This window comes from Sebastes umbrosus, chromosome 19 (genome assembly GCF_015220745.1).
Source record: "Sebastes umbrosus isolate fSebUmb1 chromosome 19, fSebUmb1.pri, whole genome shotgun sequence".
Taxonomy (NCBI): Eukaryota; Metazoa; Chordata; class Actinopteri; order Perciformes; family Sebastidae; genus Sebastes; species Sebastes umbrosus.
The window spans coordinates 9654508-9667516 of NC_051287.1; the positions used below are offsets into that span (position 1 = coordinate 9654508).

The following is a 13009-nucleotide window of genomic DNA, read 5'->3' on the forward strand; positions in this document are numbered from 1 at the left end:
TGCAGCAGGACACATGACTAACGTGATACATCATCACTGATCCTGATAAGAAATGTAGAGAGATTCAGCAGTCTCACTGCCAGAAAGCGAGACAATACTACACGGATTTCTGTTGTGAAATGTGAAACCGAATCAATGATATCAAATGGAGCAAATCCTGCACCATGGGCAGGGCAAATGGAGAGAACGTGCAGCTGGACCAACACCACCTGGCTTCACATGAAGAGGTCTCTATGAGTCTTTCCTTCACTATGCAGGCCTAGTGTCTGACACTACCACGACGCATCAACGCTTTGCACCCAGCTGACCCTGCTGCTGAGGAGGATGGAGCTGCTGCCTCCATGTTCAGGCCTGCATCAGCACCACCACGCATCGACACTACTGGAGCAGAAACAAATGAGTCTAAATGACTAAAATCAATGCTGGACAGTCGAGTCTATGACTGATGCTGCAGGATCACACACACTGGGTTTGATGGGTGGCGCACCACCAAGTAAAGGGCATGAATGATGCTGATGAAAGGGCATTCACTGATCGTGCATAGCTTGTGTGCAGATAATGCGGAATTTCTTGACGTAGTGGCGTTTTTAAAAAAAGGCTACTTTCTCGTTTTTTGGATGCAACAATCCGCCATTAATGTGCAGCTCAGCTCTCTGGATGGGGTGTTTTTACGCAACCCATTTCATGCTCCATCAGATGGGTGAGGCACTGCTGAAACCAGGGAATCCCACGGATGGAGAGTGTTAATCTCCAGTCACTTTATAACATTAGATTATTGCCTATAATTAGCTGCAAAGGCGTGAGAATAAAGAGTCTGCAGTATCTTATAAAGCATTCAGGCAGTGCATGTTGCAGGTCCAATGCAGTGCAGATTATTCCAGATATAAACGCTGAGTGAGGCTGAAAAGGGCGTATATGTGGGCTACATTTGCCTCCAGGCTTTTCTGCATCCTTCTGGAGGAGGATGATCGGAGGAGCTAATCACCTGCTTGTTAATCCATTTTCACTCGAAATACAAATTGCGCATGAAAAACCGCAGGAGCCCTGAGACAATAAACCAGCCTCTGCATGTTTGTCTCTACATCCTCTTCACTACACGCAGCTGTGGTTTACAATATTATACAATGGAACAGCCACCTTCATCATCACCATCATCATCACCACTAGCTGACATCCGCATCCTTCAAAAACACATAACACGAACCGCATTTTACGCGCACACCTCACCAAATACAGAGCAGCGAAATAAGACAATAAAAGAAAAATAATCTTACTTTCGCCGACCACCGCCTTTAATCCGATGGGTGCCATGATGCTGCTGTGTGCTGGACTGACTGACTGAGTGTTTTACCCTCTGCTGCTCTTCCTCCCTCCTCTCTGCGGAGGAGCCTCCAGTTGGAGACGTCACCACGTATCCTTCCGCATCATCACCACTACAGCTGAGCTTTATTAGCTACTACAGCCTGTTCTTGAGTCCCTAATAAATAACTATTATATTAAGATCATGTATAGCCTTTTATCCAGAAAACATGCTATTCAATTAGGTGTATTGTCTACATGTAATAATAATAATAAATAATACATTTATTTCTATAGCACTTCTCAAAACAGATGTTTGTTCTTGTTCACAAGACAATAAAAGCAGATAAATAGAGTAAAAGATATGGTAACTGCTAAAACAGAACATCACAGAAGATATCAATAAAATGTAATAGTAGGCATATATGTATAAACACCAGGGGAGATCAAAAATCATAGCTATAACCATCAATTAATTGCAATTTATTATTTTCATTTTGAATTAATGTGGCTATTGAACCTTCCCAGAGAACCAATGTGATGTCTACAAACTGCTTAATTTGACTGAAAAACCAAAGCCAACATATAATAGTCAGTCTACATGGATATTGAAGAGAAAAGCAGCAAATCCTCACATTTGAGAAGCTGAAACTAGCATTTTGCTTGACAAATAAAATGTATAAAAACAATAAAATCCTGACAATTCTAACTGCAATTGTTACTGATTAATTTTATGTTGATTGACTAATTTATGGTTGAACTGTTCCAACTCCAGTGGCTGATTATTGCTGTTGCCAGGGGATCCAAATTGTATTATTTATTTTTTTTATTTAACCTTTATTTAACCAGGCAGGTAGTACTCATTGAGATTAATAATCTCTTTTGCAAGAGAGACCTGGCTAAGACAGCAGCATTTAAACATATATTAAAGTTTCAGGCGCCACAACATAAAACAAATGCAAAATAAATACACAGCATAATGTTATACAAAACACATTAAAATCAAGTGTTTGAAGCCAACGTTAAAGTGGAAATATTCAGAAACGTTGGCTTCAAACACTTGATTTTAATGTGTTTTGTATGATATTATGCTATGTATTTATTTTGCATTTGTTTTTTGTTTTTCATTTGTTTGTTGCAAATGAACGATAACTCACTGACTGGTTATATAGATAATACGATTATGAGAATATTCTTATGGCTTTCACACTAAATCTGCATTCGTCAGAGAGAATATTGTACATGTTTTTCCATTAAAGTTTGAATTATTTCACACCTATCTGCTCTGTCAGCATTATTTATTATCTAAATGTGGTGACTAATTAGATTTGTGAAGTGAGGTTTTCTGCAGTGGTGATCCAGGCCCCTCTCAATATTAAACAGCAGAGAAACAAAGTGTCCACAAGAGGGCAGCATGCATCTTTCTGCAGGGAAACACTGGGCATCATGGAAAACGGTTCATCTCAGTGCAAAAACCTCTAATAGTATTCAGCTTATTTTGGGCTTCAATATTAATATTAATATTAATTGAATCCATATTATAAAACTATTTTAAATAAGCCACATTAGGGGTGATCTGTATATACAGTGCATGGATGTTTGTGCTTTAAATGTCATACATTTAAAGCTGAAAATAAAGTTGCATCCTCCAACCTTTAGGATGTGGTTTAAAGATCTCATACATCATTTGGTATTGGAGAAGATTCACTATAATACAAGAGGGTGTGCTCAGAAATGTTATGCTATATGGAGACCCTTTTAATCTATGTAGAAAAAATGGATACAACTGACATTGACATTTTAAACTGCTGACCCCATATTATATATAATTCACAACTTATACTTAGTTTTTCTTAATTATTTTTTTTATTTATTTATTATTATTATTATTATTTTTAATTTACTTATTTTTCTGTTTTTTTTGGTCCTTTCCTTTTTTTTATTCTTTTTTTTTATTTTAATTTTTTTGTTTTTGTTTGGTATATGTTTCTTTTATGTTGCTATCGGATTTAAGTCATTTATATGTATAAATGTAATTGTTTATGAAATGAACTCTGCTTATTTAAAAGGTGCAGTAATATTGTTATAGGGATGGGGGTATAATTTGTTTATACAATTATTTATTGGAATTTGTACAGAATACCAATAAAAAGACTGAGCAAAAAAAAATAAATAAAGTCGCTCTGCATCAAAACACAGTATAATATTTTGAATATGTTGTCACTACATTAAGCTCCCGGCTCTAGCCACACCCTTGGCAGGGCCGCCTGAACACGTTGAACCACTGATGACTCCCAGAGGGTGTGTCCTGTCACTGTGAACCAGACCAGTGTTCACCTCCTCCAGACTGGAGAGAAGAGAAGACACGCAGCAGCAGAGCCGGAGCAGTGTGCCTCTCTGGAGGAAAGTGATCATCCCCTAGTGGGTCTCTGCTCGGATATCTGAGACTATACTGGAAATATATTATACAAGACCTATTTTCCCTTTTTGAGGACAAGCAGCTCGGATACTTGCAGGGTTTTGTGACTCCTGTAACCATGGGGGACGTGGTTTCCTCTCACCTGGATGAGAGCAGGCGGGAAATGATAACAGGTAAGAGAGGAGTGGCCGAGCTGCAGCTGAATGTTTATACCACAGACTGAAGTTCCCTAAAAGTTATGTTTTTCATAACTGACATTTTCATAAAAGTTTGTAGCGGAGTTTGAATAGTTTCAAGTTTCAAGTTTATTTGTCATATGCATTTAAAAGTACAGTGTACAGTGAAATGCATTTTAACCTGGGTCTCTCTCAGCCCTTAAAATCTATAAATAGTACAGTTGATAAATACTACAATAATTAAGACAATACCTGAGAATAAAATTAGGTCTATCCTCCATAAGGGGCATCTTAAAAACTCTTAAAATGTCCTACATTTTCCAAATAAGGTGCTGATGTTATTATAGATAAAACAAACTTTAAACTGAGCTGTCATCCTGACTTGCAGAGTGAAATCCACAGAGACCTCCTTGCATGATTAGTCCAAAAAAACTGACTTCCTAATACTGCATGTGGTGTTAAAATACATTAAATTGAACTCTGATGCCTGCACACACAGCTTTTTAATTTGTTTTGTCCTTCTCAGCAAGTGTCCCCTTTCCCCGTTTCATTCTAGGACAAAGCTTCTCATTCATATCAGTGTATTGTTGCTCTGCTCTACTTGAACAGTTTCCCCCTGAAGCCAATCTCTGCTGCAGGCCCATTTCTCTGAGATAATAAGTAGGTTTCCCAAAGGGGACCATGTTTGTATAAGTTTGGGATTGGCTGCTATTTAAGTCTCAGATTGCTCCAGACTCCCACTGTGTGAACTGTGCAGGTCTGTGTGATCATTTCAAACTGAGGCATGGGAGCAGAGGGAAGCACGTTGGGGACACAGTGCAGAAGTTGAAACACTTCCATGAATCTGTAGAAGCTGTCTGGAAAAGTTAAGGGTCATTGCTTGTTTTTATTTTTTAGTTGCGGTTTACATCCTCCAGACTTGTGCTTTGCAGGCATAAAACTTGCATGAGGAAACCACTTATGGAAACCAAAGATTTGTTCTTGAGGTCCACACACTCAGTTTGTATGTTGTTACTCTTACTTGTGAACCAGAAGGAGAAATACTCGGAAATAGTTTAAAATAGGAAGAATAGCATTGCTAGAAGCTGGCTATTGTGGTGGTGGTTTATCAGTTTTCATCGGTTCTGTTAATTACAGTGTATCTGAGGTGATTGAGACTGGGTGTGGTAGTGCTGAAAGGATTTTACAAATTAATCGACAACTCATTTGGTAATCGTTTAAGCCACTTCAAGGAAAAATTGTGAGGATTTACGGCTTTACTTTAAATCATTATCAAATGAAAATCTTTGAGTTTTGGACTGTTAGTCAGACAAAACAATTTGACAGACATCGCCTTGGGCTGAGGGACATATTTGTTGTAGCCAACAGTTCATTAATTATTCTAAAAATAATGAATTAATTCATAGATATAGAATATAAATGTTTTGCAGCCTTATAATGCAAATTCCCTATATTTGAAGTCATCTTCACTACAAGAAGGCCTCTAAAAATGAAGGAATATGCAGCCTGTCAGATTCAGAATGAGCTGTAAACAAAGATTAAAACTAATGAGCATGAAAGTTGATCCTGGGAACAGTTTGTGTGACGAAATAATCTCATCTCAAAAGGTCCACTTATAGTAGCTTTTCTGGAGCGTCAACTGCATATCACATTCTTCATCAGTTTTTTTTGGGAAATCAATTTATGATTAAAAAAAACATGAACAACTGCAAACAGAACTTCCAACATTTCAAGTTTTCAGCTAGATTACCTAAAATAGTGAAATATTTTCTGCTTGTGAGTCTGGCTGAGAAAAAGATACACATGAGATGAGTCAGAGCGGGAGGGGGAAGAGAACATAATGAGTGAAGCTGCAGAAGTAAAGCAGGTAGAAACATGTCACAAGATTAATAGCCTCACTGAAACTGCTGTCTGGCTTTCACACACCCTCCCTGTGTCATCTTTACCTAAGTACCTATCTATAGATCTTTTGCCCTTTTCTGTGCATGTATGCAAGCATGTGCACATGAATTGCATAACAAATAGCGTGTCTGAGTGTGTGTGGTATTGAGTGAAGACTACTCAGCATTTCTGCAGTGGGAGTCTTGTTTGGAATGTGTACCTCCCATCAAGGTGGTTTCTTCATCCTCGCGGCCTAAGCACATTCTCACAAAATGATCTCCTCCCTTGTGAATCTACACAACACAGACACAATAGCACTTAGAAAGATGAGGTCAGGGTTCCAGACTAACTTTTTTTTTTACATTAGTTGCACTGGTGCACCTAACTTTTTCATTTAGGTGCACCCAAAACATTTCACTGTGCTGCAATAATATACAGTATGTTACCAGTTCCAATACACATTGGTCTTAACAAATTATGTAAATGATTGTAAACAAGAATAAAGGTGCAGCTGTTTTTTTTAGTGTTAGAGGCCATCTCCGCCCGAAGATATTGGGTCAAAAGGGTGCCGGAAGTAGGGGGTCCGAGGGGCCACTTTAGGTAGTGACCAAAAGAATGAGATTGCGGATACAAGTGGCCTAAATGAGCTGGACTCACTCAGAGATAGGGTAAGGGCACCTTCCTTTGGAGATTTTCCAGCCATGTCCAACTGGTAGGAGACCCTGGGGTAGACCCAGAACACGCTAGCAAGATTATATATATATATATCTCATCTGGCTTGGGAACGCCTCAGAATCCCCCAGGAGGAGCTGGAAAACGTCTAATCTACCTTGCTTATTCGGGCCCGGATAAGCAGCGGTAAATGGAAACTACTATAAATAGGTACTCTATCTTAGATGTTGTCTTTTCCAGGTTTCTCATGCCATGTTACAGGTTTTCTTTTTTATTCATTCACATAACAAATTAGGGTAGGGGGCACGTGACACATGGTTCTTGTGTGACAAGAGAGAATGGGGTGGATATAACCGAACTTTTTGGCATGCCTTTACAGGTTGAAACAGAGGATTGAGTGTCTGATTTATGATGTGGTCTTTGTTCCCAAATTCCAATTTCCAAGTGCCCAAAAGGCTGTCCTTGTACAATTACCCAGACTGCTGACTTTGGCACAGCAGGACAACTAGTGGAAAGTACCGACTCTCTGCACATTTGGAAAGGAAGACCCGTTAGCCAGCACTTATCTTGTGGAAATTTACACTGGATAGAGAAAGTTTCAAACATTAGATATTCACAATTTAAAAAAGAGTGACAAATTAAAAGAAAAGTTTGCATAAGATCCATATCTTGTGCAAACAAAAATATGTTTTGGGACTTCAGGGACTCCGAAGACAAAGTATCCGCATCAAACTTTCTTTTTATGAGTGAACCAGAACATTTTATATTTAACAAAAAAAAGCCAAACTTCTCAAATGTTCAGTGTTGCCTAAACACAAGCAGACGTACGACATCTTTAAATAAAATAAACAAATAAAATTGTCAGAAAAAAAATAAAATCATCAGGGACTATCTGATCTAAGAATAAATAAACAAAATTACGAATCTGACTAAATATTCAAAGCCAACTTTCAGTATCTAACGGTTTACAATACCCGGTTCTACGGACACATTCTTTTACCAAAAATGCAGTGGATTTCGAAGGAGTCTTTGTTTTTGCACAATCTTCCTCTAGGTTTCCTCTAAATCGTCCACCCACCTCCTCCTGGTATGACAGTGTTTTTAATAAGTCTGCGTGTCTCCTCCACATTCTCTCCCTTTCTATCCTGTCCTGTCAGCGCTTTCCTTCCTGCTCTCCCACTGCATGCCGACTCTCTCCTTCCCGTGTTGTCCCTTCCATAAACAGATCACAGTCAACACTGTCTGCTGCTGACTGAGCCAAAACACGTTGACCGACTCTTTTTCCAGCACTAGAATGTGGGAAAAGCTCATGTCCCCTCAAGCAGGTTCTTGGACTATTTTGTTAGGATGCTGCTTGTAGACAGTGGTGGGAAAGAATTACTGAGTCAAGCTGTGGAAGGGATCTATGCAATACAGAGGACAACACTGATTGATCTGAATTGATATCCATAGGGAGACTCCATACTTTCCCTCCAAACGACTACTCACTTAGTCTTTAAAAGGTCTAAAAATACACGTTACAATTTGAAGTTGATGTCTTCAGACTACTTCTTTTGTCTGACCAACAGTCCACAGCACCCATAAAATGGCAAAATACCAAGCAAGACATATAGATTGTTTCTATTGGATTGAATGGTGCAGCCATAAAAACACAGAGTCTTTGGGTTTGAAGATAAGAAGGCCTAGAATGACTTTTGCCTGCAGCTGTAATTTAACTATGCAAAAGCTTTCCATCCCTAAAGTTTTACTAATGACAGAGCTGCACCAGACAGCTATGATATAAAGTGAACTGTGCTGATAACACAAGTTATCTGCACAAGAGTCACTATGTTTTCCACTTTAAATTTGACTATATGCCACTTTTCATAAAGAACTGATAGCGACAGTGGAGGTTGTGGCCTTTCTGACCGGGTGAGACTAAATTTAAGACAGTATGTTTTTACAAGAGAATTGCAGCTACTAAAATATACACAGCTTAAATTGCAAAGTCAAACTGATACGTTTTGAAAAACATGTCCAAAATAGAGTTTATAAAATCATCCTCAGAGATTCATGTGGAAATCAGCCATGTCTTTCTTGCTAGAAATGAATTGAAGTGCTCGATCTGTTCTCTACTGACTTGTGTTGTTTGAACCAAAATTAACTTCTATTTCTTCAAGCTTTCTTCATTAGTTTTCATTGCAGTACTGTACATTTTTTTTTTACATTTAATATGTTTACCTTTTGGCACAAATGTCATCCATTATTATAAAATTATAAGATGTAATTTTGCACTCGACTGTATCTTAAATAACACTGCTATAGAAATATTATATCATTACGTGATGTGTTTGTGTAGTATGGATGTTTCCTGATCTTGTGCGTCTGTCTGTGTATCTTCCCGTAGCTCGGACCAGAGATGTGATGAAGGAGTTCAGTGATGTGTACGAGCAGCAGTACGCAGTCGCTCTCTTTAATAGCGTCCGCTTTGAGATAGAAGGAGGCGGAGGAACGCAAGCACAGCTGCTTCACAGAAAGGTACGTGCATTGTGTCGGTCATAAAAGAGAGGTTTAAACCTGCTCGATGGGTAGAACTATACAACTATACAAAGAAAGAATATGTCGCCTCCACCTGTGACTGGATTTTAACATATAACATGCATACATTTTCCTGTACTACAGGAATTGTATTCATGCAAACTGAGTGATTCAGCATTATAATTAAACTAACTTGAATCTCTCCAGCTTTCCTTTCTGCCATCTTACAATATGTACTTAGAAGATGTACAAATTCATACCGTTGTTTTAACGATTTTAACGATTTATGCATTACACAAACTTGCATCAATGTAAGCTTTGTTAGGCAAACAGGCATGAATGAGCTCCTTCTTGGGGTCTATGTATACCAGTACATTACCTAACAAGCTCTACCACTGTTTGTATTCCTCTCATCTTTTTGGCTACTGAATATTACTGACGGTCCCACTTTTGTTCACGTTTTCAATCACTGAAGGGGAAGTGGAGCACATTTCACACATGAACAGAGAAGCTGTTTGGAATTCTGTTATGGTAGTTCATCTACTCTCTTCACTTAGTGGAGGACAGCTGCTGTTTGTGTGCGCTTATGGCATAAGTGCAAAATTATGCATATGTGAATCAACACTTTGCAAACATACATATAAACAAAAGACACTCTAAAGGGCCTTTTTTTCTAATCTGCTATTTTATCTGTGTTTACATTTGATGTAAAAATATTGGACTAAAACAATAATATGCGATAGTATAAAATCTGTCTGAAATCTGTATTATAAATAAACCATTTGCACCACTAACACTGTAGTTTAACCTCTTGCTTTTTACTTACATGTAAGGGGGTGGCTGTAGCTTAGTGGGTAGAGCGTCCTCGTTCGATCCCGAGTTCCTGCTGTCTGCATGTCGAAGTGTCCTTGAGCAAGACACTGAACCCCAAGTTGCTCCCCGGGCACTTCACAGCAGACCACTGCTCCTAAGGAGGGGTTAAATGCAGAGGTCAAATTTCATGTATGTACCTGTATATACTGTATATGACAAATATAATATAGCTTTGTTTATTTTAATGTCGTGATGCATTATCAGCACGTCATTTGCATGTTCTCCATATTTTATTTTATTCATGTTTTTTTTATTTTTGACTAGAAGCACTGAGCTGATCAAACATTTCTGTGGTGATCATTGTGCCCCAACAACAGAAAAACACACTTTTGGGTGCACAAGCACATACAATCCAAGTGAAAAGCTGTTTAATCTGATTGCATCCTTGTAAACAATCTGGGTGTTTTTGGTGAAACTCAATAAAAACAACAAACATTATTATGACTATTATTTTTAATAATATTAGCATGTGGTTTACCTCATATAACATTGTGAAGGATCATGACTTTCTTTCTGCTCTATACCCTGACATAAGCACGAGTGACCCTGTCACTAATGCACACATCAACAACAACAACAACAACAACAAGCAGCAGCAAATCTGTCCTCTAACACAAGCACCTCTTTATGTTTCAGCTCTGCCACTCCCTTCTTTCCCCTTCGTTCTTTCCTTCCTCTTTGAGTGGTCTCAGTTACAGTGTTATTTCATTTAAGACTGGAAATCTGAAAATAAAGTGGGTGGTGTGTATCCTTGTGTAAACACTAAACAAAAATCCCCACCCCCGCATATTAGGAAACACAGACTAAGCTTCAGGTCTCTTGCATTGTTAAAGGAGTTCTGACAGACAATGTGTGAATTGTGAGAGTAATGAAAACCTCATTTTTATGAAAGATCTCAATTAATACAAAATGTTTGTATCACAGGATTACATAAAACATGCCAATGCCATAATGCTTTAGTGCTAAGTGTCTCTGTGATTTTTCAGGACCCTCTGGCAGGCCGGTCCATCTTCTCAGGGAGTCTGTTTGAGTATCTGGAGGAGAATCGGAAGTGGAGGAATCGCTTTGTATCGGTGCCAAACAGCTACACAATCAGCCTCTATGAGAGCAAAAAAGTGAGTAACCTTACACTTCTTACTTGACGAAACTATGATTTGGGCACTTGTGTTAAAAAAACAGCTTGCTGTGTTTTTTGCCATCTCTCCAACAGGCACACGAACGGGGCCTTCACCCGAAATCAACCATCAACTGCGCTGGATACAAGGCCCTGACCTCAATGGAGGAATACATGGAGCTGATTAATACCAGTCTGCCAGGTAGGAAAAGGACAGACAGAAAATAATGAATATCTACTGTAAATATGCAGCCCGGTCACACAAAAAGGCGTTTGAATGACAATAATGCGCAAGGCATAAGCGTGTAATGCCGTTCTTGCTCGGGGCGTGTCATTTGTACGCCATGTAGTCTGTATTGACTGCAATGTAAACGCATCCATGTAAATATGCTCAGAGCTAGTGACGTAGAATAAAAAGGGAGAAAGACTGCTTATAGCCGATGGGACGGGAGATGGATGGGTCCAACAAACAGAACTTTTAACCAGGAGACTGCTGTTTTGTTTTGTAAGTTACGTTTGTGAAGTGTTTTCTGTACTAATGTTACGTTGTGTTTGATGTTTCCGTACGTATTGTACTTAACTTACTGTACGTTGTAAAAAAAAGCGTTGTAAAGTCCAAAAGTCAAAATGTATTGAAATAAGATAATGTAATTCGAAAATTGTTTTTATCTAATCGAGAACTTCTTTTAAATATTTTATTCCCCAATGCACTTGCTTGTTTATCATTGCATTTTCCTCATTGTCTGTAAAGTGCTTTCTAAATCTTGTTCTGTCATGTGACCTGTTGCAGGTATCAAGGCCAAAGTGGGCAGTAGTCCGTTTATCAAGTGTGCGAGCCAGTTCCCCCTCATCCTGTGGCACCCGTACGCCCGCCACCACTACTTCTGTGTGATGACAGAGAAGGAACAGAAGAAGTGGCACGCAGTGCTGCAGGACTGTGTCCGACACAGTAACAATGGTAACGATACACACAAGCACACAATGACTTCACTTCTATGACTGTAAGTAGAGAAGTAATACCACTAGAAAGGCCACTGGCAGTGTTACATTAATGGTACTCATGATTATAGAAATCTGTGATGAGCATAGGAGATGAAAATTGGTAAACTCAGCTGTCCAGATACTGTACATGTACACCATGAATAGCAGTGACTTTCTCTCTGTGCTCCAGACAGTTAGTTCCTCTCTACCATTGTTCATGGTTCAGACGAGGGTTTGCGTGAGTCACGGTGTGAAACCTTTACATGCCATCTGAGCAAGCTGGTTGATCTGTGAATGCGAGATGCTGCAGGAATGATGACTATTTGTATATTTTATTAGTCTCGGCTACAATGTGACTTATTGTTGTCTTTGGATCAGAGCTCAAATAGTTTGCAGGGACTTTATTTACTCAGCTGGAGAGAGAACCAGACTTCTATTTGAGACAGGCTTTTATTCTATTTACTCATGTTTTATATTTGATCATATTTAGTGAGAAGCTTACTGTTTGTTTTAAATAGCCATTTTCTGCTGGCCATTTTCAAAGGGGTTCCTTGACCTCTGACCTCAAGATATATGGATGAAAATGGGTTTTATGGGTACCCAAGAGTCTCCCCTTTACAGATTACTTGTTTAAAAGCTTGGAGAATGTAGTGGTAATGAGTCGCTGCTTTTCCCTTTTTTATGAGACTTTTTATTGTACAGGTCTTTTTTTCCCAGCCTTCATTTGTTTGAGCATGCCACCATTATATGAGAGCTGGCTTTAGTTAGTGAATTGATTGTGTTTTGGAGGACATTGCGGTGCGTTTTGCATTTGGTTGCACGTTAGAGGATGTTTGTTTTATGAGGGTGGAGAATTACTCTTGATCTGTTATTAACGTTTCTTCTTGTGCTGGCATGACTCATGTGACATTGTGTTGAGACACAGAGGGCAGAGACATGCCCGAGGATGTGCAAACATAATGTAATCCGTTTTTTTGTAATGTCGTCATACTATATCTCTCGGCTTGGCAAGACAACTTAGAGCGACACCTTTGGGCTTTGTGTCGAAGAATATAAAAAGAGGTATAAATCATTGGC

At 38.9% G+C, this 13009-nt stretch overlaps 2 protein-coding genes across 4 annotated transcripts in view; one reads left to right on the forward strand and one right to left on the reverse strand.

Moving 5' to 3' along the window:
* stxbp1a (syntaxin binding protein 1a) overlaps window positions 1–13009 on the reverse strand; it is a 61428-nt gene that overhangs the window by 35162 nt on the left and 13257 nt on the right. The window contains exon 2 of one of the 2 annotated variants that reach the window (XM_037751941.1): window positions 9791–9931. Coding sequence is in view for 1 of the 2 variants with exons in the window: in XM_037751938.1 (XP_037607866.1) it covers window positions 1275–1311 (37 nt within the window). In the remaining variant the exon portion in view is untranslated. Of the gene's footprint in view, window positions 1–1274; window positions 1390–9790; window positions 9932–13009 lie in introns of those variants that run through there. The other variant, XM_037751938.1, reaches the window with a different exon arrangement.
* The window catches only part of niban2a (niban apoptosis regulator 2a), a 32419-nt gene continuing 22584 nt past the window's right edge, over window positions 3175–13009 (forward strand). The window contains exons 1-5 of one of the 2 annotated variants that reach the window (XM_037751936.1): window positions 3175–3891; window positions 8834–8964; window positions 10824–10952; window positions 11048–11153; window positions 11742–11909. In XM_037751936.1, coding sequence (XP_037607864.1) covers window positions 3837–3891; window positions 8834–8964; window positions 10824–10952; window positions 11048–11153; window positions 11742–11909 — 589 coding nt within the window. In that variant the 5' untranslated portion in view covers window positions 3175–3836. Of the gene's footprint in view, window positions 3892–8833; window positions 8965–10821; window positions 10957–11047; window positions 11154–11741; window positions 11910–13009 lie in introns of those variants that run through there. The other variant, XM_037751937.1, reaches the window with a different exon arrangement.